Source organism: Muscardinus avellanarius (genome assembly GCF_963383645.1).
Source record: "Muscardinus avellanarius genome assembly, chromosome: 6".
Classification (NCBI taxonomy): domain Eukaryota; kingdom Metazoa; phylum Chordata; class Mammalia; order Rodentia; family Gliridae; genus Muscardinus; species Muscardinus avellanarius.
Genome location: NC_137791.1, coordinates 50,565,436 through 50,591,687, shown reverse-complemented (window position 1 = coordinate 50,591,687; position 26,252 = coordinate 50,565,436). Strand labels below are relative to the sequence as shown.

Genomic DNA, 26,252 nt, shown 5'->3' with positions numbered 1-26,252 from the left:
AACGTTGTTGATGTCTTTTTCAATAGTCTCACTGCTATGATTCAAAACAATTAGAGCCAGGCATGGTGGCACACACTTGTAATCCCAGCATTTGTGAGGCTGAGACAGGAGGATCACAGTTCAAGGACAGCCTCGGCTACTTAGTGAGGCCCTTTGCAATTCTGTGAGGCTCTGTTTCAAATTAAGAATAAAAAATAGGGTGTTGCTATTTTTGGGGGGTGTTACTCAGAGGTAGAATGCCCCTGGACTCCATTCCCAGTATGATAAAAAAAAAAAAGAGAAAAAAAGAAAAACTGGCCACACAATTTAGGGGAAGAAAGATTTATTTGTTTACAGTTTTTTTAGATTTGACGTTCAGTCTATGTGACGCTGAAGCCAGCATCTGTGGAATTTCAGTCCTCTGCTGATCTGAATTGATGTTTATACCTGATTTAGGGAGCAGGAAGAGGTGAGAAGAACAGGAAGCAGCTTTGGTATTGAGGTAAAAAGAGCATTTGGTAGACAACAAATTGATAAGTTTAAAATGTGGTGAGATTCATGCTTAGATATTTTATTTCTGGATATGATTGAAAATATAAACAGGATAAAAGACTTATTTAATGGTAGCATATAATCTTTATCACTAATCAGAATAGAATGACAAATGGCTCTTTGGCTAAAGTAAACTTTTTCAGTGCTTAACTGTGCTATCTTTCCCCTTACAGAATCCTGGTGAGATATTCATTCTTTTAAGAGATGAAGTAATTGGTGAAACTGTGGAGGTTGAATTTGTGTCAACTAATAAGCACATTAGAAAACGGCCTACCCTTTGGAATAAGAAAGTCTGGAGCATGAAAGCTTTAGGTAAGAATTTTCATGCTTTAATAAGTATAAAACATCATCCTGGTTTCCTTTCATTAAATTTATGATAAATGGTTTCGCTTCCCCACAGAAACAAATACTGTCCTGCAGGTGTTTCCTGTGTTTAGTTTTTACATAACCACGGTTGTTATTATTAATCTGGATTTGCAAATGTAAGAATGTATAAATTTTAAGAAATTAGCTTGTATATCATGTACTGAAACAGTAACATAACAGGTATTCAAATATCTCAGTAGAGAGCACTTTAATAGATATCAGCTAATAAACATGGAACTAAAATTGTCTACTTTATTCTAACATTAGGATTAGAGGATATTTGGGTTTTTATTAATGCACTTTCTGTCTTCCTTCTGTTTTTTACCCCAAAGCCCCGAAAGATATTTTGGTTGCTCTGGAAAGCATAATTCTTTTTCACTATTTTCTAATCATGGTATCATTTTTACATATAATCTTACCATCATTTCCTTATTTCATTTATGAAACAATCATTTGATTATCCAGCTTTGCTTGCAGCATGATAAATTGTATTAGATTCAAAATTTCAGATGGTACTAAATCAAAATATACCAATTTCTGAATATTTTAACATAAATGCTAAACTACTTGTTTTTATTTTGATATCCTTTTATGATCAAAGAATACTATTATCTTATAAAACTTGATAAATGTGAACTTTATAACATATTTCAAAATGAAAATGTCCTAAATCATATAATGAATTTGTAATTGTAAAACTATTTAGCATTGAAGAGTATGTCTAACACATCCTGAGCTCCTCTTTTCTTTCCTTTTAGAACGTAACTATTACACAGTCTATTTTCAGAGCATTTTCAGCCCTTTGTGTTATGCAAAGCATGTGAGCTTTCTATAGATTTCCTTGCACTTGCACTGCTTAGGTTGGAGTTGGGGTAAAAAAAGGAAATACTCTGAACCAGTACTTCATTAACATTTTAGACTCTGCTTTTGTCAAAGACGATAGTACACAGAATTGAAAGAGGAGAACACACTTCTCTTTTTTTTCTTCTTTCTTGTTGAAAAGCCCTTATTTTCTTATGTCATTTTCTTAAATTATTTAATAAATAACATTTTCGAAATTATTTAATAAATAATAACTTCTAACTAATTAGTTTCAGAGTTTAAACCAAATCTAGTTAGAATAAATTGCTCTAGAAAAATCAATATTGCAAATTAAGAAGTACTTAATATTTCCCAAATAACAAATCAAGATGTCAAATAAAATTATTCACAGTACTTAAGACTTTTTGCTCAGCATACCTAATGGCTAGGAGTAAATGCAAAGAATAAAATGTGTCAAAGTTCCTGAAACCATGAAACTACTAGGAGAAAACATAGGGAGAACACTTCAAAATATTGGAAAAGGAAAGGCCGGGCATGGTGACGCATGCTTGTAATAATCCCAGCATTTGGGAGGCTGAGACAGGAGGATTGCACTTCGAGGGCAGCCTCAGCTACTACCTAGTGAGGCCCTTTGCAATTCAATGAAACCCTGTTTCAAAATAAAGAATAAAAAAATAGGGCTGTGGGTATAGCTTGGAGGTAGAATGCCCTGGGTTCCATCCCCAGTACCACCAAAAAAAAAAAAAAAAAGAAAGAAAAAAATTGGGAAAGGGCTGGATGTAGTGGCACACGCTTGTAATCCCAGCATTCAGAAGGCTGAGACAAGAGGATCACAGTCTGTGGACAGCCTCAGCTACTTAGTGAGGACCTTTGCAATTCAGTGAAACCCTGTTTCAAAATAAAGAATAAAAAATAAGGATGGGGGTGTAGCTCAGAGGTAAAAAAAAAAAAGACCCTGGTTTTCATCCCCACACCTCAAAAAAGATATTGGGAAAGGCAAAGATGTTTTTGATAAAACCCTAAAAACACAGGCAACAAAAGCAAAACCAGATAAATGAGATCAAATCAAACTAAAATCTTTCTTTAGAGCAAAGGACACAATCAACAGTGAAGAAACAACCTACATAATGGAAGTAAATATTGGCAAACTATTCATATGATAAGGGGTGGATATCCAAAATATATAAGGAACCTAAAAGAATCTGAATACAAACGTCCATATATGAAGGTGTTAACTACAAATCTCACTAGCGTGTGTGAGCAGGGAGTGGAAGGGAGCAGGTGGGAAGTGGAAGGAAATACATCGAGTGATATGTACCTGTATGAATGCATCACTTTGACCCTCAGTGTGACGGATAACCACAATGCAACAATAACCACAATGCAACAATAAAGTATGAAAAAAGAGGTAGAGAGTAGAATAGAGGGGGCTAGAGGGTAGGAAGGGTAGGGAGAAGATGGGATAGAGAAAGGGTAGATAACAGGTACCAAGATGAACGCAAAGGGACAGAAGTAGTTCTAATGTTTTATAGCACAACTAGTCTGCAAAAATGAATTATACATTTCAACAAAATAGATAAAAGAGCTCTTCACAGAGATTATGTTTCTCATAGAAACAGTAATTACCTTGATCAAATCATCACATATTGTATAGATGCATTGATTATTATATTAGAACTCATAAATAAGCAAAATATTAAACCTATTTAGAATTTAAAAATTAAAAATGAAAAAGTAGAAAAAATCCAAAATTTAAACTGTTTGAATTTTGGAATTTTTTTTGAATTTTCTACTTTTTAATAAAGCAGAAAATTATTATTCTTTATCTTCCAAGATCTATCAGAATATATTTCTACATTATTCAATAACAAATTTAGAGCAAATAAATAAACTACTGTTTGCCTGCTGTACTAATTCAACTTCTGCAAGTCATTCTTTCAGCTGTTGTACTGAATACACTAAGAAGAGATTTCTTCCAAAATGTTGATTGATATATAACAATATGTAAAATGGTTACATGTACCTGTGTCAGAATACAGATGAGAAATGCTTCAACAGAAATGGCCCCGGCATCTTAGTTTATATCATGCACTTGTCTATGCATTTTTCCTATTGTGGTACTAGAAACTTAACCTAGGGGTACTTTTATTTATTTATTTTCTTAAATATGGTCTTGCTAAAATACCATGTACTGACTTCCAACCTGCAATCCTACTGTCTCAGCCTCCCAGGTACTGGACTTACAGGTATGCATGCATCATCATGCCTGGCATGGGTTTTGAAATGCTTTGAAAAATAGTGAGGACTATATTTTATAGCATCATCTAGTCATGCACAACTAAATAATGAAAATATAGGCTTTAAAAGAAATTCTAGACTAATAGTTTTAGTCTTATCAGAGATCTTAGAATCCATCACTCCCATTTTCAGAAGAAAAAATGGAACTAAAATTGACCACTTTAATTGAATCTATGAGAGAAATAAGGTGGCAGAGAACAGGAGTGGAAAAGTGTGACTCCTCTTATCATCCAGTATTAGGACCAAGGCTATAGCAAAAGACAGGTTAACAAGAGATAAAGTATAATGAATTAAGCTTGAGAAAGAGGATCCAAAGACCCATAGAAAAGTGTTTAGTTTCAATAAAGAATGGTCAGCCTACAAGGTTGTGATTGGCAAAGGGTATAATAAAATAATAATAACAGACTGAGAAAGAAAACCCATAAAATCCTATGTGTTCAGAGTCTTGGTCTTTCTTTGTAGCATTCCTTATTCCCAGGTGGTGTAAAATCCTATCTAGAATTCTGGTCTCCAAGGTAGAAGGGAGAAAGCAGCCTTTCTAGGTTCTGTGGCTTGTATTTTGAAATAAGAGTTGTAGTTGTTTGACCCACTATTGGGAAGAGAAATTCTGATTCCTATAACTTGCTTCAAGAAAGAAAAATGAGTGGGGGGGGGGGTGAGAGGATGGGAAAAGGCCAGAAACATCTTAATTCTGAGGCCCTGCTGATCGCCTTCCATTGAAATTATTGGGCACACTAGGGCATCATACTTTTTGATACTGTGTTCAGAGCCACAACAAGGCCAAAACACTATACAAAAATCTGGAAGAAGTGAATCAAGAGAGTGATAATCTAAGATATGCTAAACTGGAGAAGTCACTAGAGCCATAAACTTGTAATAGTACTTATGCATGTATTTTGATGAACTCCTGGAAGCTATATGTGGATTACCTTCAGAGTAAGAAAATTCTGGGGCTGTAGTATGAGGAGGTTTGTGGGGTTTACCCCAGGAACCCCTCTAAGCTGACATAATAAAAAATGTGCTAAAGATACCCTAAAGCCTCTGGTTGGATCAGGTGAAGAACAACCCTGGTGAAATAATTCCAACACATTCTACATAACAAAGGTCTACTTTCCAGCAGAAAATACTTTACAAGAGCTTTTAGAGCTCTATCCCCATCAGGAAATGGCTGCTTCTTCCTGTAGCTTCCTCTAGCCTTTCTGTCTCAGTTCAGGAGGAGCAGGATATTCTGCGGTAGTAAAAGCACTTGTATCATCTCAGCCACGAGATACTAAAGACAGAGACTTAGCCTAGAATGCCTCCCATTCCAATGACTTGTAACCACCATACCAGTGTTCTAGTATAATGACAATAGATTACAGTTAAAAGGATTGCAAGACTCAGGGCTGCTCACGAAACCATAGATTCAAGAGGAGAGACCAAAACAAAGGTCATATGTTTTCTCTCACATGCGGAAGCTAGGAAATAATTGGGATAGAAGAGAGACTTCAGATAATGGAGAAGAAACTCCAGTGGAGTCAGGGACATAGTTCAGGGGAGGTGGAAGAGTTGAGAGAGAGAGAATTAATAAAGGAAACACTTACACTGACATTATGTACCTATGTGAGAGTATCAATGTGAATCTCAGTATCCTGTATGGGGAATGTAGGGAGTGGAGAGGGAGCCATGGGAAAGCCCACCAAGTGTTGTGTGCATGTATGTCACTATCACCATGAACTATAATATGATGTGAGACCATAATGCACTGATAAATGCATAAACATTTAAAATAGGTAAGAAATAGAAATAAAATGAAAATAAATGAAAATTTGAACACCTTTGGTAATTAATAGAACTAGAAGACATAATATTGGTAAATATTAGTTTACCTAAATCAATTTGATTTAATTGATATTTATAGAATGCTCTATCCAACAATAGTAGGATGTAAATTGTTCTAAAAGTTACATGGGACATTCATCAAGATAAGCCACATGGTGATCTTTATAAAAATACTTTGATCAATTTAAAATAGTAAGAATTATATAAAAGTATTTTCTCATTAGAATTAAAATATAAAGCAATAGCAGAGAGTTGTAATTTACCCAAGTGTTTGTAGGTTGAATATTACATTTTGAAAACAAAACAAAAAATAACTTTAAATAAATTAAAAAGAGCCTACCCAAGTTTGTGGGATGCAGAAAATATAATGCTGGAAGAATCCATCGTTGAAAAGAAAAAAATCTAAAATAATAAGCTATGCCTCCACTTTAAGAATCCAGAGAAAGATATGCAATTTAAGTATAAAGTAAGCCGAATATGAATTATAAAAATCATGGCAGAAAAATATCAAAAAGGAAAATAAGAGGTAAAAACAAAATTCAAAGATAGTTTTTGGAAAGATCAATAAAATTGATAAACTTCTATCCTATCTAACGAAGAAAAAAAAGAGAACAATTACCAATGTCAGGAATGAAATAGAGAATATTACTACAGATCTCTGAACATTAAAACAATAGCAAAGAAAACTGACCAACTGTAAGCCTATAAATTTGATTATTTAAGCTGATGTATAAATTCCTTGAAAGACATAAACTAAACAAAACTCATACAAGAAAATATAGTTGATCTGAATTGGCCTATATCTTAAAGAAATTGAACTATTGTTTTTCTACCTTCCACAAAAGATAACACCAGTGTCATTTTCAGTTGGTAACAATGCACAGCAAACAAAATATTATGCTAGAGTACAATTATGCTAACCAGAGAGAAAATTCTAAAATGCACTTTTTCTACCTTTCTATCTATCTTTCCCTTGTGACCCACTTCCACATCTTAAAGTGACCTTTTTGTTTGTGAAAATATCCTGTGGTTTTGTCATCTTCCCTTTCATTTTAGCTGAGTAGCTTGATGCACCTATAATTACTTCATATTTCAGGAAACACGCCTTTCTAATGGTATACCTAGGTTTGTCTCTGATAAGGTCTTTGGGCAAAAGCAATTTGAAGTCACTATAGTTCCTGCTTATGTTTAAACCTATAAAACACATCTGAAGGCTTTCAACTAAAAGTATTAACTAGTTTCTATGCAGATGGAATGATGTAGTCCTCTGGTACCTGTATTACAGTCAGAAAGGGGGGGGGGGAGCCAGCACAGTAGGGGATAGCTAATTAAAATTTGAAAGGAATGTATAATACAGCCACAAAAATATAGAATCCCTTTATTAATTAAGAAATGGTACTCCAGATAATATAAAATCTGTGTTTCAATGTCATTAAAAGAATATGAAAAATACTTCAGGGTATGCTAGACATTTTTACCAAACCTGCTTATGAAAGAAACATGGGTAGATTTATTTTATCAATTGGCATGACCAGGGTTTTGAAGTCATCTGTGTTTAGTCATAGTGCTTTAATCAAAACAGACCCATTTTGATTTCTGGTCTCATGGAAGCATTAGGTAAGTCCAGTTGATACTTACCACGTAGAAAAGAACTAACCTGGTTCGTAAAGGAATGCAGCTTCTCAGACAATGGAAATACCCAAGCAAAAAATACATTAATGGAGTTGTGAAATATCAACTTTTACAGAATTGGTGAACTATTCCTATTATTCAGAAGTATCTTTACATTATATTTTCATAATTGCTTCAGTTTCTACCTCATCTCTAGAGACAAATGAGTTAAATCATGGAGAAAAGATAAGTTAACAAAGACTTTGTATGCCATAACTTGCTACTCTATTTGCATAAATTAGAAACAATATATATCAAAGCATACATATATGTAATCATAGTCTATAATATAATGTGTAATTACACATAAATGTATATGCATATATAAATAATTACTTTCTTTAGCCTGGACATAAGATCTTATAATAATACTTTTTAAAAAGAAAAACATTTTTGGATGGTCTGAAATTTGAGGACTGAGATTTAAATAGGATTGTTGTAGGACTGCTTTTCTGTGTATATTTATATCTCATGAAGGAGGAGCTCATGATTTCCTTCCATTTTATCCCTTTTTCTTCTTCACGGATGACTCTCACACCCTTGCTTAGTTTGGTGATCTTGACATCTATTTGTGTGTATTTCTGGTGTTAAATGTTACTTGTCTACCACAGTCGAGATAGCAATCAATGTTCTTTTCTATTTGGGTCTTTAAATGAAGCGGTTTGTGTTTTATTGAAGAGCTGTAAAATTAAGTCATAGTACACTCATGTTTCAGTGAAATTATGCTCAAGCAGTTCAGGATGCTCTGCATGAAAAAGCCAATTCATGTGTTCATGAAAGGCCAATTCAATAATATATTACTAAGGATGCCCTCCCAACCAAATGACTTCATAAGCAGCTCTCTCTAGCATGTATGTGGGAACAGTAATTAGGTCTTGATTTAATAACAGCCACTAAATTAACAAATGAAAACATATACAGCATATGTTTTCATATCCTTCAAATGGCATCTCTTTGAAGGATTATGTTTTAAACAACATCATTGTCAGTAGATCCACTGCTGAAGTTTTAAGTCAACTAATGACTCAGTATGTCAGAAACAAATCAATTCGTTTTCATGTCATATTATATGTAACTTGACTGTTTATTCTATGTAAAAGAACTGCCAAGTAAATCTCACTATGTATCTCTCATGATTCATTGCCTGACTTTCTTTTTAACTCCCCATGGTAAAATTATTAATCTTTTCCTCAACAAACAAAACCCAAATCTTTATCACTTACCATAATAAAGATTTAAGTTGCAAATAATCTTTATGAAATCGACTCAAGCTGAGCCTGTTTGACTTTAGTAACTCTAGAACCTTCTTTACCATATACATACTTCACTCCATAACAAGTGCTTTAAGCTTTTGAGTTTTTGCTGGAGTTTCTCTTACAATTTTTGTTGGATGTATATTGCTATGAGAAGAAAGTGCTTCTAATTTTCTATGTATACCTTCTATATAAATAAGTTAGATATCTACTTAAGAATATGAGAGGAGGGAATTTTAGCTCCTTAGCCCACTTAAGTTTAGGTTTGCTTTTATTACCTTTAAATTTTTCTGAACCAAATTATAAGAAGTCCATTGACTTTTTATGAGATAAAGTAAAATGAATGCTTAAGTCTTAAGAAATTTTAAGCATTAAAGGTTTTCAAGGCTCTTGGTTTTATGGTTAATGACTTATCCCAAGTCCCAGATGTTTGAGTGATAGTATTTCAGTAGAATTGATAAAACCTAAGTGAAAGCTTTTAAAGCTCATCCTACTAATGAATTTAAAGAGCTAAATTTTATTTACTTTTGTTACACTTAAACATACATTGTCTATTGAACTGATTATATATTGTTATTCTTTCATGGAAAACACCCAGATTTATATAACTTTAACTCTGCTGGCATGTTACATCAGAAGAAACATTGCAGTTCATCAGCCACTTTGAACAATTTGTTACTAAAAGGCTTTGAATGGTTTATACACTGGGCCGGTTTAAGTATTAGGGTATCAAACCAGGCTTTTTCTAGAGTTTTTCATTCTAATCAACTGAATACAAGTTCTATAATTTCAATCAGCTCTACTGTTTCAGAACACAATTTGAGAAGCTTGCCTATAATTAATTAAAATTTTCTTTCTAAGATGATAACACTTAATTCTCAATGTATGTCTGCACCTTCTATATTCTAAGGAATTAGGTAAAGATGATTATAGATCCCTACCAAAAAATAAAAATAAAAACAAGAAAATACATTACAAAGTAAGAAAACATTAAAAGGATTTAATGTTTTGATTTTATCACAATTTTAACATAGGTTTTTATATTTTAAGTTTAAAAATCTGTTAAATTTTGCTGGGCATGATGGCACATGTTTGTAATCCCAGGATTTGGGAGGCTGAGACAGGAGGATCGCAGTTCACTGACAGTCTCAGCTACTTAGTGAGGCCTTCTGCAACTCAGTGAGACCCTATTTCAAAATAAAGATTAAAAAAATAGGACTGTGGGTGTAGCTCGGCAGTAGAATGCCCCTGCGTTCCATCTTGATTACCGCAAAAAAAAAAAACAGTTAAATCTAAAATCAGACATTCTATTCTATGATTTCTGAGTACTGAAGATAAAAAGTGTTAAGTTACAGAAATGAGTAAATTCGATATTAATTCTTAAAGTCTGCTTTCATATTCTTTAAAAGATAGAATAATGTGATAGATTGATTATAAACTCAGCTCCTAAATCTTGTTTGTGTTTTACAAGATTTTCCTGCTGGCTCAGTCCATGTCAGTGTCTACTGTGATGGAATCATTAAGGCCACAGCAGAAATTAAATACTACAGAGGAGCAAAGGCAACACAATGCCCATTTGGAGAAGCACATCCAGGAGATGTTTTGTGGCAGGTAAGTCGATGCTTTCATGAACTTAATCATAATGTAAGCTAATGAAAGAAAAGAGGATTTCTGCATTAGCATAAAGTTTTAATGTTGATTAACAGTAACAAATCTGAAAGTTAAGTAAGAATGAATTACTGATCAATAGGAAGGGAAGAAGCCAAACTCCATGGTACAGAGACAGAGACAATAAACTCTGCCAGGTCAGATCACTGGGCAATACTGTCAGTGGGAGAGAGTTTGTCCATTGCAACATGGGAGGTGCGATGGGCTCATTTTAAAGCTGATACAGAACAGGAAAGAAGAAAAAGGATCTAAAAGAGTCTTTTTAAGAAATTGTTTTTATTAATAATAATAATAATAATAAATTATTATTATTATTATTATGCATGTGATACTATATATTAAACCCGGGAATATTCTCCCTCTGAGCTACACCCCAGCCCTGTTTTATTTTTATTTTATTTTATTGATTCATTATTTTTGTGGTGCTGGGGATGAAATCCAGGGACATTCTACCTCTGAGCTACACCCCCATCCCAATTATTTATTCTTTAATTTGAAGCAGAGTCTCATTAAGTTTTGGAGAGCCTTGCTAAGTAGCTGAGACTGCCCTTCTGTCTCAGCCTCCCAAGTAATGGGAGTACAGGCATGTACCACCATGCCTTGCTCAAAGAGAATTCTTAAAAAAGAACTTCCTTTTATTCAGATCTGGACAATACAAAATAAGGGTGAGAAGCCGGGCATGGTGGTGCACGCTTGTAATCCAGTATTTGGGAGGCTGAGACAGAAGAATAGCAGTTTGTGGACAGCCTCAGCTATTATTTAGTGAGGCCCTGTGCAACTCAGTGAGACCCTGTTTCAAAATAAAGAATAAAAATGGGGTTAGGAGTATAGCTCAGAGGTAGAATGCCCCTGGGTTCTATCTCCAGTACCAAAAAATAAATACATAAATAAAGGTGAGACCATCCATTTGACACCATGTAGTTAAGTGAGATAAATCAAAATATCACCAAAAAGAAAATGTGGTGTTAATATGATCTAGAAAATGTTCTCAAGTGGACATTTCCAAACTTGGTGTATTTGTTTTGTTTTATCTTCACCTATCACTTTTATCTAAGAGTGAAAGTTTTTGTTTTATGTTAGCAATGTTTATTAGGAATTCTAGAAAGACTAAAATTTCCTGGAAGGTATGTGAGGTATCTTCAAGTCCCAGGTATTTCTTTCTCCTGTGACCAAGTGCTACAATGATAACTTCCTGAAGATTTCTGGTCTCCTCAAAGAACATCTGTTTGGGGCTTTTTTTCTGCAAATGCCCGGGCCTCATGGATGTTAGAATGTGGCAATTGCATCTTAAGGAATCTTAAGCCATCAGCTAACCTGAATTTTATATTATTTATTTATTTTTCTTACCTGACATACTTTTTAATAGAAAACTAGCTTCATGTGGAAATTTTATCCTCTGTGTGCTTATTTCATTAATTTTTCAGAATGAAATCTCATTCCTTTTTCTGGCTACTTGATAATTAGAGTTGTGACTTTGCATTGTTGGGACAGGGGAGGGAGGGCATAGGGAGTTGATGTGAAGAAGCAGGTACATGTGTTAAACAATGTGATCTTCGAATGTGCCACAAAATATCTTGTAAGATTTGTAAGAAAACCATTCATGATAGTGAGCTTGACAGGTTGATGTGAAGCTTTGTGTGTTTAAACTAGCCTGGAATTGGGGACTTTGTTATTTATTTCATGTGCCACATTTTTCTATTAGAGTTCTCATTTATGAACAACATATTTTAGAACAATGGAAAGGTAAAAATGTCTTAACAAAGGAGAGGGAATGAAATACCATTTGTCAAACAAGAGAGTCTTGAGGACATTTGACAAAATATGGATATTGTAATTGCAAAGCAAGTGCAAAAGTAATAACCTGAAATACAGATTGTTTCATTTTCTTGTGACAAGTTTCCCTTGTCTTCTACTAAAAAATTCTATGCGCAACACAAAGATTAATAGTGATATACTCTGTTATCAGTATTCAGTCAGTATAAAAGTAAAGTAATCCCCAAATACGTTTTTTTGTGTTAGCTTTCCTGTTGGGGGGAAGCTCTGTACGTAGTGAAAATTAAAAGTGATTTATAACTCCTGAACAATTTTTCAGAATGCAGTAATATGCAAGTCATTGTTTCTTCTACATCTTGAAAGAAATGAAAACTTTCCTTTGCATATTTTATAGATAGCTAGAAAATGTCTTGTTTATTGTCTTTCTCAATGGTAAGAAAGAGTCCTGGATGGTTATTAGGATTTCTCCCCTCCATTAAATATGGGGGCCACGTGAAAGGAAGAAAATCAGGCATTCACACTTGATTCAGGAAAGAGCCACTGTAAATCTGAGGTCTGGGCCAGGGATAGAATGATTCTGTCTTGGAGAGAGCAGATCATGACATGGTAATGGTGAAGACTAAGAGATTATGTTTAATGAATGTAACTGAAGATAGGTTGATAGGCCTGAGACTTTGCTGCTGTCATGAGGGCACCTGAAATATTTGGAGAATTAGAGCAAGCAAACTCTGAGACTGGGTTCTCAGACCAGACTGAACCATTCTAGATGAGTCCAGAAAGAAGGATGGGCTGCGTGTCCTTGGTCTCCCTAGAGTTGGGGCCTGGGTGGGACAAGGGGTTGATCTAAATCCACTAGCATCTGGACCACAGGGGGTTATGGGTGAATTCCAGAAGATGAAACCAGGTAGACCCTACCCTTGAGGAAGAAGAACCTCATGCTTTCCCTTGGTGTGCTTCAGGGTTGGTTAGCTTCAGAAGAGGTGTCTCAGCCCACCTTGCATCCCTCCTTGTGGACGTTTGGCTTCTCCTTGTGATATGTGGCTTTTTGCTCATGTAGATTTTGTTTAAAAATGTGTAATAAGTTGTGTTATTTATTTTGTCTAGAACATTATAGTAATTGTACCTTTGATGCATTACTTTATAAATAAATGGGGAAAATTGAATATTTTGCAAATGGTCTACTGAACAACTCTATACAAAACAGAGCATATATTGTAATTTATTTACTGTATTTACTGTAGGTACTGTGAATTTGAAGAAATATGCCAGAAAATTTGAATTTTTTCAACACTTACTGACTTAGCTGAAATAATTTATTTCAAAAATAATCTGGAGTTTATTTGATAAATTCTAATGGTAGATGTGATTTCAACAATCTTAAAATTAACAGCAATATGATTTTTATAATCACTTAAAGATATTGGACATATAATATCACGGTCATTTTGTTAATTTGAGAAAATAAATGATAATGAGAAATCTGATTTTAATTCATTTTATTTTAATTATGTTTATTTGAATATTAGGTTTTATAATACTTTACCTAAGCTAGCATATTTTCTAAGGCTTTCCTAAAATTTTTTCTCTGTTTCTGTTTTTTTTTTAGAAATATATCCCAGTACATTGCCTGATAAAGTTGCAATTTTTAGATCATCATTTATATTAGAGAATATAAGAGATTTAAATTTAAAAAATCCAAAACCCAACTTGGGATGTTAATTAGAATTCAAATACTAGTGTTAGAAATATTAGTAACTCCTATTTAACTAAGATAATTAAAACCTTTGAGACTTTCATCCTATTTACAAAATTGTCTTGGGGCAACAATAAAGTTAACTTTGTATAGGAACAACTAGATACAATATAAAAATTAGGTCAAATGGTAAAAATACATTGCAATTATTAATCAAAACATTATGATCTCATTCATTAAAAGGTTTTGAAATATGCCAAATAATTCTTCTTAGTTATATTTATTATAAATAAGAGGTATCTTTTGCATACCTCTTTACTAATGTATATATTATTTTATACATATTTAAATATTTTCATCTTCAGGTTAGGTATGATTAATTTTTCTTTATGAAATTATATATATTATTCCATCATTGACTTTGTTGCCTGCAAAAATTTAATACAATGTGAAGTCAAATAAGGTTGGAGTGAAGGAAGATATGGATTTAGAAAACTTACATTTTGAGAAATTTCTCAGTTAATAGTTTTGCGTTAATAGTTCGCCTTTTAAAGGTTAAGTTCTTCATTAAACTGAAGCTTAGATATTAGTGTGTCCCTTAAAGAATTATTCAGGATGCTCTCCTCCTGATGCTGGGAACCCTAGTCATTTTAGTCATTTTCTTTTAGGTTCTTGTATCTCTCAAAGGGGTGATAGATAACTCTCATCTTTTCATCAGGTTTTTTTTTTTTTTTTTTTTTTTTTTTTTTTATAACAGGTTCCCATGCATCTTGAAGCTTCCCCACAGCACCGGTGCTATCTAAGACACTCTCTCGCTACAAACTTTTAGTAGCTAAGAGGATGAGAAGGTTCAAAGCCTTATGAATGCACACAGTTTTTAGGGCTCAAAAACACTCTCCTTTCCCAACTCCTCCATGCCTTCTCAACTCTGTGATTCCTATTTTCTTTTTCATTCCTATGTTCTCCCTTGTTCTATCCTCTGTTATAACATGCTATCCCCCTACTGTCTATAAGGCATAACCATTATGTTCTTCATCTTGTATAACCACCAACCTCCACTTTGAAAAGTGGAGAAAACTCACATAATTATTTTCCGTTCCTTTAGTGCTATTTGACCAAATACTTGAGAAACTATGAACTAGGTATATAAATAAGATAGAAAGATTTCTTATTTTTTGTGACTGGAGAACATTATGCCAATCTCACTTAGCATAATATCCTCCAGTTCCATCCATTTTCCTGAAAATTATGTAATTGTGATTTTTTTATGAGTGAGTAAAATTCCATTGTGTACATATCCCGCAGTTTTGTAATCCATTCATCTGTTGATGGGCATCTTGGCTGGTTCCATAGTTTGGCTATGGTGCGTTGTGCAGCTATGAACATAGATACACATGCATTAGTTTGGTAGTTTGGTTTCTTTTCTTTTGGGTAGATACCCAGAAGTGGTATTGCTGGATCAAATGGGAGATTTGTTCCCATTCTTCTGAGGATTCTCCATACTGTTTTCCAAAGTGATTGCACTAATTTGCAATCCCACCAACAATGTCTTAGAGTTCCCACTTCTCCACATTCTCGCCAGCATCTGTTGCTTGTGTTTTTAATGATTGCCATTCTAGTTGGAGTCAGGTGAAATCTCAGGGTAGTTTTGATTTGCATCTCTTTGATGGCCAGTGATATTGAGCATTTTTTCATGCATTCATTGGCCATTTGAATTTCTTCTTTCGTGAAGTGTCTATTTAGTTCATTTGCCCATTTTGTTATTGGATGCTTTGTTTTCTTAGTGTTGAGTTTCTTGAGTTCTCTGTATATTCTAGATATTAGTCCTCTATCAGAGGTGTAGGTGGCAAAAATCTTCTCCCATTCTGTTGGGTCTTGGTTGAGGTTCTTGACAGTTTCCTTTGCTGAACAGAAGCTCTTCAGTTTCATGCAATCCCACATATTGATTCTCCTTTTAATTTGTTGTGCCTTTGGGGTCTTGTTGAGAAAGTGTTTATCTGTGCCTATGTGTTGCAGTGTTGGACCTATGCCCTTTTCAAGGAGCTTCAAGGTCTCTGGTTTGATTTCTAAGTCTTTGATCCATCTTGAATTGACTTTTATACAGGGTAAGAAAGTGGGATTAATTTCCAATTTTCTGCATATGATTAACAAGTTTTGCCAACACCATTTGTTGAACAGGCTATCTTTTTTCCAGTGTATGTTTTTGGCCCCTTTGTCAAAAATCAATTGGCTGAAAGACTTGTTTCTGGGTCTTCTATTCTGCTCCATTGGTGTATATATCTGTTTTTTTTTTTTTTTTTTTTTTTTTTTTTTTTTTTTTTTTTGCCAGTACCATGCTGTTTTTATTACAATGGCTTTGTAGAATAGTAGAATAGCTTAAAGTCATGTATTGTGATTCCTCCTGCATGGTGTGTGTTGCTGAGAACTACCTTGGCTATTCTGGGCTTTTTGTTATTCCAGATAAATTTAAGGACAGATTTTTCTATGTCTGTGAGGAATGATCTTGGTAGTTTAGTGGGCATTGTGTTAAATCTGTAGATCACTTTTGGAAGGATGGTCATTTTAATGATATTTATTCTGCCAATCCATGAACATGGAAGATCCTTCCATCTTCTAAGTTCTTCTTTGATTTCTTTTTTCAGTGTTTTATAATTTTCTTTGTAGAGATCTTTTACCTCCTTGCTCAAGTTTACTCCTAAGTATTTTATTTTTTGTGGGAGATTCTGAGTGGAAGTGTTTTCTGAATTTCTTTTTCAGTGGATTTATGGTTGGTGTACAGGAAAGCTTCTGATTTTTTAAGATTGATTTTGTATCCAGATACTTTGCTGAATTTGTTGATCAGTTCTATAAGCCTTTTGGTTGAGTTTGTTGGGTTTTCTAAATATAGTATCATGTCATCTGCAAATAGTGAAAGTTTGAGTTCTTATTTTCCTATTTGTACTCCTCTGATTTCCTTTTCTTATTGCTCTGGCTAGAGTCTCTAGTACTATATTGAAGAGAATTGGTGATAATGGACATCCTTGTCTCATTCCTGTTTTTAGGGGGAATTCTTGAAGTTTTTCCCCATTTAATATGATGTTGGCAGTGGGCTTATTGTAGATTGCCTTAATAATGTTGATATATGTTCCTTCTATTCCAATTCTCTGCAGTGTTTTTATCATAAATGGATGTTGATTTTATCAAATGCTTTTTTCAGTGTCTATTGAAATGATCATGTGATTTTTGTCCTTGGTTCTGTTTTTATGGATTGATTTTTGTATGTTGAACTAGCCATGCATCCATGGGATGAACCCTACCTGGTCATGGTGTATGATTTTCTTTATGTGGTTTTGAATGCTTGTTGCTAGTATTTTGTTTAATAGTTTTGCATCCAAGTTCATCAGAGATATATGCCTGTAGTGTTCCTTCCTTGAACTGTCTTTATTTTGTTTTGGTATTAATGTGATGTTGGCTTCACAGAATGTATTTGGGAGAATCCCATTTCTTTCTATTTCACAAAATAGATTTGTCACCTCCAAAAAATAAGAAATCTGATGCTTTCCCTAATATTTGAAAGCTAAGAATAAATGGGTCATAGGAGGAAGTCTAGATGAAAAAGGAGATCCTATGGAGGAGCAAATAATGCAACCTAACTAAGGGGATGTGAAGGAGAAGAAGAAAACTCTCTAAACCACATGATGTACTTAAACAAAGATCTTGATGTCAACCACTAAGCCAAGCATGGGAAGGAAGGATGAGGAGGGAATGGGGTGGGGTTTGGGTAGAGGCTAACTGGGCAATGTGTGCACATATGTCTACACAAGATTTTTTATTCCATTATGATGTATGAATACAATGCACCAATAAAAAATTTTTAAATTGAAATGCTAAAAGATAGAAACAAAATTGCCCTCTTAAGGATTGTTATTTATTTATAAAATGGAATAAGTGAACCTGCTGCTTATAAAAGTGATGAGCTCTCATAAGTCATTCTTCTACACAAGTGAAGAACTCTTCTAGTTCTACCTCAGTTATGAACAAATATGTTAGTACTCTTCCTTACTGACTTTTAATAATCATACAACTGTCTTGCCTTTTTTCTGAATATTCAGGAAATGTTTGTTATTCAAAAATGCCTGAGATCTTATCTCATTTTTCAAAGTCTGCCTATTGTCTTTTCTTTTGCTTTATTGCATAGTGGCCGCTTGGCAGAGGATAATTAGTTCCAGATGAGGCAGGAGAAGGAATTAGATCAGCAACTATTTATTTTATGGAACTCAGTTTCTTTAGTGCTAAGGAACTTTTCTCATGTATGCAGTGAAGAATCTATGCTCTCTATGGTCACTTCTAATTCAAGCATCCAATAAGTTTATGTAAAAAAAAACACCTCGGATTGGTAATTAAATTGCCACCACTCCTATTTTTTGTTCTTTTTATAATATCCATTTTAATTGGAGGTTTTTTTTGTCCTTTTAAGTAATAGCCATTTTTATAGGAGGTGAGATGATATGTCATTGGGGTTTGTATTTGCATTTCCCTGAAGATAAATGATGTCAAGCATTTTTATATACTCCAAGGCCATTTGTTTATCTTCTTTTGAGAAATTTCTATTCAAATCATTTTGATAAGACTGCATTCTCATAATTATATTTTTCAGTTCTGTATACATTCTGGATAGTATTCCTTTATTTGATGAATAGTTTAAAAATACTTTCTCCAATTCTGTAGGTTGTCTCTTCGCTCTGATGATTATTTTCTTTGCTCTGCAGAAGCTCCTTAGTTGATATAATTCCATTTGTCAAGTTTTACTATTGTAGTCTGGGCTTTGGGGAATCTTAGTAAAAAAGAAAATTGTACTGATGTCTTGAAGTTTTTCCCTTATATTTTCTTCTATGAGTTTTATAGTTTTAAGTCTTAGATTTAGGTCTTTGATCCATTTTTATTTAGAAGAAGTTAGACTAAACTAACTTCTTGCTTCTCACATGGCTGCTGTCTCTCATTGGCCGCAGTGGCTTTGACAGCCCTATCAGAGGATGATTGTGTGTGAGTGCTACCTGTATCTGTCTCCATCAAATGGAGCCTCTGTTTTACCACCTCATTCTCCAGAGGGCTCAGATCCTTAACCATAAGAACATTTTAAAACAAAGCAAAAGCCAAATATAGTTAATGATTTTCCTTCGTGGCTAATATTCATAATATGATAATTAGAGAAGTAGTTTCCTCTGGGAGCAAACCTCGCATCATCAATAACCCTTTGGAAACTGGAAGACTAAAAAATTCTTGTAGAAAAAATTTGCATTTTTAAAAAGTCAACATGCAATCTTGTGGGTTTCCCTACTAATAACAGTTATATCACCAATAATAAAATATAGAAATAAGTAGATCTATAATTTGGAAACTCTAAATTATGTTTATAACTTTTGAATTATGCTCCCACAGTAAACCAAATGAAGACATGGGCAATATGTAAAAGAAATAATTGAAAAGGAAAATTTAACTTCTAAGAATAGTTATTCCCAGATGTCATTTAGTCTCATCAACTTTATTACACAAACAAATATACATAAACTGTGCTCCAGTCTCTCTCAACCAATCCAGTGCACATTTTTCTTGTTCAGTTTAACTGGCATTTAGAGAAACAATGAACACAGTGAACCAAACTCACTTTATATTATTAGTTTATTTTTTTCTAACCTTCCATGAAACCATGTCTTCCTGGCCTTTCTCTCACTTTTTCAACTACTCCTTCCTAATGTACTTTAAATTTTTTTGTTTCATGACAAAGTGGGTAAGAGTTTCAAATTTATAAATTTTTGGTTCTAAGAATCTCTTCATTTCTTGATATATATCTCATTCATAAGTTGTATTCCAAACATGCTTTTCTTTTCATCACTACTTTTTTTTAAGTTTTTAAATTGAGGAAATGCATCTTTTCCAATGCAACTCATAAACACGAGCCTTATGAATTAAGGAGATATTTATCAAGAAATGACCTTCCACATTCTATCTCTGCTAGCCACATGATTTCACTTACTAAACATTGCTCAATTCACTCCTGATCTCTATGGCTCTAATTATACTTCATTGCTTTTTATTTCTTGTTTATTATTTCTTTATTTTCTACTGTGTCAAACTACTTTTCAGTTCTTGTACACTTTCTACTTTCTCAAATTCATTGTCCTAGAGATTCTTTCAAAAAAAGTTAGCACACAATTCTCCTGATCCACCACTTTAATAACTTCAATTATTGAATGGATTTAAAAAGGAAAGTCTATTATGAACACTGGCTCTGCAGAGACTGGCCCTTGTCTTTCTCTCCAGATGAAAATTACTCCTGTCCCTGCCCCTTTGTGTTCCACGTACAGCGTGCTGTTATTTCCTGGTCTATGCTGTGCAGTCGATCACAGGGCCTTTGCATGTGCCCCTTTCTCTAATGAAAGCATTTTCCAGCCTGCCTTCCTCTCTCACTGTCTTTGCCTAGTTAATTCAAATTCATCCTCTGAATCTTAATTCCAGTATCTCTTCCTCGGTGAACTCTTCCCTGATCTCCCTAATTATCTCTTTATTATACTGGTCACAATTTGACATCTATGTGTGTGCTATTTCTCAAATTAATACCCACCTCTCACTAGATTCAAGTTTAATAAGGGCAAAGATACTCTTTGGTTCTCTTTTTTTTGTCTCCACAACCAAAGACACTGACAGACACATAGTTGCTTTTTCAGTTTTGTCTACTTTTTTATTGTGCATATTATTTATACAAAATTTACACATATATACGTACAATATAATTAATATTTCATTTGATGAATGAATGAAAGGATGGAAAATTTTACACATTAAGTTTCTCACCCAGTGTCTAATGGCCCACTGATAAGAGCACTGTGTCTCAACAGCTACTGGTTTCCAGGCATAGCTTTCTTTGAAAAGGCCACTGGACTGTTGGCTGAAGCACCATTGCTTCTGTCTGGAGCAGAAAGAACAAGGTCATAAAGGCATAGATTGAAGGAAAGAATCAACTAATTATGTTCTATATCATGGAAAATAGATACAAACCAAACCAAAAGAATAATTCCAAGAATATTTTAAGAAATCGTGGCATCATTTGTAGGAGTCTTTTTGAAATACATTTCTTTAAATCTGTTAGTGCAATTTTTAAAATTTCTGTTTAATTTTATTATGTATTTGACAATAAGTTGCTACAAATGATTGCTAGTAGGAGGTGATGGTGAGAGAGGTAGAATTCTTATACTTCATTCCATGCTTACAGTAAAAAATGAGTTTTTAGTTTGTTTCACCATTAATATCATTAAATGTTTTTATTAATATGTCTATATAAGATTGATCAATCCAAAAGTTTGAGTTTTTGACATTATGAATTAACAATGTAGTAAAGAGGGTGTCAAGTGGAAAGAATCGGCACAATAAAGCTTTGATCAATAGTCCAGAAAAGCATTAAAATTTAAAAACTTTTTATCAGATTGCCTCTACATAAATTATGATGTTTATGCATTTTGCATGATTGATGGGAATTCAAAAACGTAGTTTTCCCTAAGTATTTCCTTTTTCTTTCTTACATAATAAAAAAACTTCATCTGGGCACATGGCTAATGAGACCAAGAATGTATCTCGTCCCTCACAGCTGGTGTAGCCAGTGTCTAAGTAATGCCAGTGGCATTGCACAGCAGTGGACACCGTGAGACCTCGCAAGCTTGTTCATTAGCCATAGGTAGAGTCAGGATCTCCCCGTTACTGACTTGCTTATTTTGATTGGTTTGTATTCCAGCAAGGGAGTAAAACTAAAGATAATATACAGCAGTGAAACAAGATAGAAAGAGCCTAGACCCCTCCAAATCCAGGGGAGCTATGACATCAGGTACACCCAATTCCTGGCTTTCGTGTTAAAGAGAAACAGGTTCCTATGTTGTTTAAGACACTGTTATATTGGCTTTCTGAATTGTAATAGCAAGCCTTACATTCTAAATAACTTAAAAGCTGAGTGACATTTAATTTAAACATTTAGAAATAAGATATAAACTAGTTTATTTTTTCAATCAGTTGAAAAGCCAGTGTGTGAGCCAGGTCCCATTGGTGGACTTGCACACTCCTCTCCAGAGTACAGTGACTACATTGCATGAGCTGCTATATCTGAGCTCAGATTATAGTATGGAGAGAAAAAAGAATTCATGTTTACTGGATATTTTACCTGCTCACTCATTTAAAGTCCTAAATGATGCTGCAAGGTAAGTATTATTAAGATACGTAGCAAGTAATTTCTGGAGCAGGCATTGAAGCACAGGTTTCTTGGATATTAAAACATATTCCCTTCATGTTGTATTATCAATTTCTAATGATATAATGGGATTGTATGACTTTATAAATACCTAAACAACAGCCGGGTGTGGTGGCGCACGCTTGGAATTCCAGCATGCGGGAGGCTGAGACAGGAGGATCACGGTTTGCAGACAGCCTCAGCTACTTAATGAGGCCCTCCGAAACTTAGTGAGACTTTACTTCAAAATAAAGAATAAAAAATAGGACAGGAGGCATAGCTCGGAGGTTGAACACCCCTGGGAACCACCCCCAGACCTGCAAAATAAATAAATAAATAAATACCTAAACAACAACATATGTAGAATCATTTTAAATAAATATAAATTTGTCCTGAGTTATATAAATTCTTATACTTATTTCTATATTTGTGATCACCGATGTGGCAATTCTAAGAAATGATTCATTCAAAACAAAACAAAGTAAGTTGACCATGGAAAATATCTCTTTTATCTTAGACCTATTCATGTAAAATTTTCTTTTAAATTAACCTAATACCTTCTTGGAGTTGAGTACTTGAAAGGTAGAGAGAAAGAGAGAAGAGCGAGTCTTGGCATAACCTGAAAAAATATTTGCTTTGCTCTCTTACCTCTCATCTTCTTTACATGCAGTAGGAGATTTTGTTTAAAATATGTTATGTAAACTATTTATCAAATTCCACTTTAAATGGCTATTTTGGCTCTCTTTACCAGCACACTTTATGAACAATGGAACAAACGAGGCGACTTTTCTTTTTTTTTACTAGTGAAATTTAAACAAGCACAGCCATTTGTTAGAGTAAGAAGACCCAGTCTGTTTTTAGTCTACTGGTTGACTTTCTTTTCCAGATATCTGAAGGTAAAGTGCAAAATGCCACTGCTACCGGCTCAGTGCGTCCTTCTAGTTCATGCACAATAAAAAGCAAACACAGCTAACAAAAACAGAGTCAGAATTTATTGCACTGAGTAGTGAAGCAAGGAAACTATTCTACACGCAGAGTATAAAGAAGGTAAAGGGTGAATATCACATATACATTTGAAGACTAAAACTTAACATATTCATAAACTATGGGGCAATCTTTCATTGTGCTTGAACCAATTTGCACAGGGTCAAAAATGTTTGCACATGGTTTAGAATGCATCTAAAATTGTGTTAGGTGTCATCCCCAAACCCCAGCATGTCTTTTAACTTACCAACGAATTTTAATGAGGGTCCCAGTTCCTTTCTGTCAAGAGGCTGTGGTTAGATCTACTCACATTAGCTTGATGTTTTCTTGTTTGTCCTGAACAATGGAAGTAGTTAAGGAGGGCATTTTTACCATTAATTTTAAGTATAAGATGTGTGACACTTTTCTTTTAAAGTTCAAGTAGGAGAATTTAATCCGATACTCCTGTCTTTGCTATTTATCTAAACATAGAACACATACTGCCTTTCTGTTAAACATCACCAACTTTTAATCCTGTACTACTGCCTCACTACCTATACTAAAACGGCTTATTTCCTATTAAGGATGTTTATAACCCTTCTATGGTTATTTCATTTACATTTTTCTCTTCTTAATGTTCTTTACTATTACTCTTTTTCTGCCACACTTTTTATCTTAACAATTTATAGTCAATCTTAGAGATTTCTTCATACAACATCAATTACTAAAACACTTTTACTTGGTTGCTTTTCTTCACTATTGAAGCTGGGAAGGCCAGATTTACATTTTTAAACTCCCTTGGGCTAGATGGGGTCCTGCGAGAGAGTTTTAGACAGTAAGATGCAAGGACACATCTTTAGAGCTTTCCCTTTTTTGACTAAAAGAAAATGAATAGGTGTGGTTGGCAGCGATACCTGTCCCCAGGTGTGCTCCCCATGCCATTTTCCTCTCTCTTTCTGGTTAAATATGAATATGATATTTGGAATGACAGTAGTAATATTGAAACAATAGGACCATAATTTATTCTTTCCCTTACTCAAATAGTATTTCCTATTTTACTCTTCCCCCTATTATTAAAATCTAGTGCTAAATACAGTGTGTCTGGGCGTGATGGCGCACGCTTGTAATCCCCAAGTTTGGGAGGCGGAGACAGGAGGATCGCGCAGGTTCAAAACCAGCCGTGCTGGCTTAAGAGACTCTGTTTCCAAAAAAAAAAAAAAAAAAGTATAAAATAGGTCTGGGAGTGTATCCTGGAGGTAGAAGGGTTTCCAGGAAGCCCAGTACCACAAAAAATAAAATAAAATAAAATAAAATAAAAATACAGTGTGTTTAGAGCATGAGGCCACAATTAGAATCCTTTTCTACCACTTATGAGGCATGCAATTTTGGGTGTGATTGTGTGTGTGTGTGTGTGACTGTGTGTGTGTGTGTGTGTCCTAATGATTACACTTATAAATGTAGACATTTAAAAAAATCTACCTTGAAATATATAACACAAAATAGAGATATATCATATGAAGCATAGCTTATTATTACTACTCAGCACATGGCAGTTGTTACTGCTCCACCATTCTGGGTCAGTTCATTGTTTAGCTTTATTATACAACCTACATTATTTATCCTTTGATACCACTGCAGTGCTCTGAAGCATATAATGTAACTCTTACATTGTAAAAGAGGAGCAAATCTGATTTAGAGGGACTGCTGCATAAATATATATTAATCACAAGTAGTTACATAATGAATATTTGGAGGTATTATTTTTTGTACATAATTTAACCCCCATTTCTTTAGGGAATTGTAGATTCACATGGAATTGAAAGATATAAAATAAGGATTGTACCTTATGTCATTTGGGTTTTTCAAAGAATTAGTTATTCTATGTAAACTGTCAAAATTCCTATATGCAGAGTTGTTCATAGTACTCCCTTATTTTCCTTTTTATTTCTTCAGGATCTGTAGAAATATCCTTTGTTTAGTTGTGGTTTTTGTAATTTGTGTTCTCTCTCTCTCTCTCTCTCTCTTAACCAATCTTGCTAGAAGTTTGTCAGTTTCATGGATCTTTTATAAAGAATTGCAGCCGGGTGTGGTGGCGCACACTTCTAATCCCATCTTTTGGGAGGCTGAGACAGGAGGATCTCGGTTCACAGACAGTCTCAGTGAGGCCCTTCGCAACTCAGTGAGATTTTGTTTCAAAAAATAAAAAATGATTAAAATATAGGGCTGGGGGTACTGGGAGGTACAATCCCCCTGTGTTCCATCCCCAGTACTGAAAAAAAAAAAAAAGAATTGCCTCTATTACATTGATTTTTCTCTGTTGCTTTTATACTTTCAATTTCTTTTTATATGTTTTATTTCATTTTCCTTTAGTTTAAGATTCTTTATTTCTTTTGAGACTTCTTTGATCCGTAGATTACTTACAAGTCCGTTGTTGGTTTTCTAAATGTTTGGAGACTTCCCTATTTTTCTGTTATAGATTTCTAATTTGATTCCATATGATTAGAAAACACACTGTATATTATGAAAATGATTTTAAATCTGTTAGGATTTGTTTTATGTGCGACAGGATGGTTTAATTTGGCATATGTTTCATGGCCTCTTGAAAAAACTATGTGGTCATTAGATGATGGTGTGTTGGAATTTTTCTCTGTTCTTATGGGTTTTCTATCTATCATTTGATGAAAGATGATGGCTAAGGTCTCCATCTATTGTTATGGATTTGACTATGTCTCCTTTTAGTTTTGTCAGTTTTGCTTCACATGTTTTACAGCTTGTTCTTAGGTACATATGTGTTGAGTATTACTGTTTCCTTAATGGCTTAATTCCTTTATCACTATATAATTTCCCTTTCTGGCTTCTGTCTTTTTTTTGTTTGTTTCAATATCTATAGTTTCTTTCATGTTAATGTAGATAGTCTTACTTTCCTTTGTAGTGTTTGAAGTAAATATATTTTTAAAAATTTTCTTTACTTTTTAAATTCTTGCCTTGCTTATTTGAAGTGAATTTTTAAAAGAAAACATATTTAGACCATGTTTTAAAATCAATTATATGAATTTCCGATTTTTTTCTTGTATATTCACACTAATTACATAATGCAATCAATGATATGTTAGAGCTTTAGTCACTATCTTACTTTTTCTTT

General features: G+C 33.9%; 1 protein-coding gene across 1 annotated transcript in view; it reads left to right on the top strand.

Annotated features, from left to right (window-relative positions):
- The window catches only part of BANK1 (B cell scaffold protein with ankyrin repeats 1), a gene marked incomplete at both ends in the record, with an annotated part of 320,108 nt that overhangs the window by 76,828 nt on the left and 217,028 nt on the right, over positions 1 to 26,252 (top strand). The window contains 2 exons of the mRNA XM_080697739.1: positions 705 to 843; positions 10,234 to 10,373. Coding sequence (XP_080553865.1) covers positions 705 to 843; positions 10,234 to 10,373 — 279 coding nt within the window. The remainder of the gene's footprint in view (positions 1 to 704; positions 844 to 10,233; positions 10,374 to 26,252) is intronic.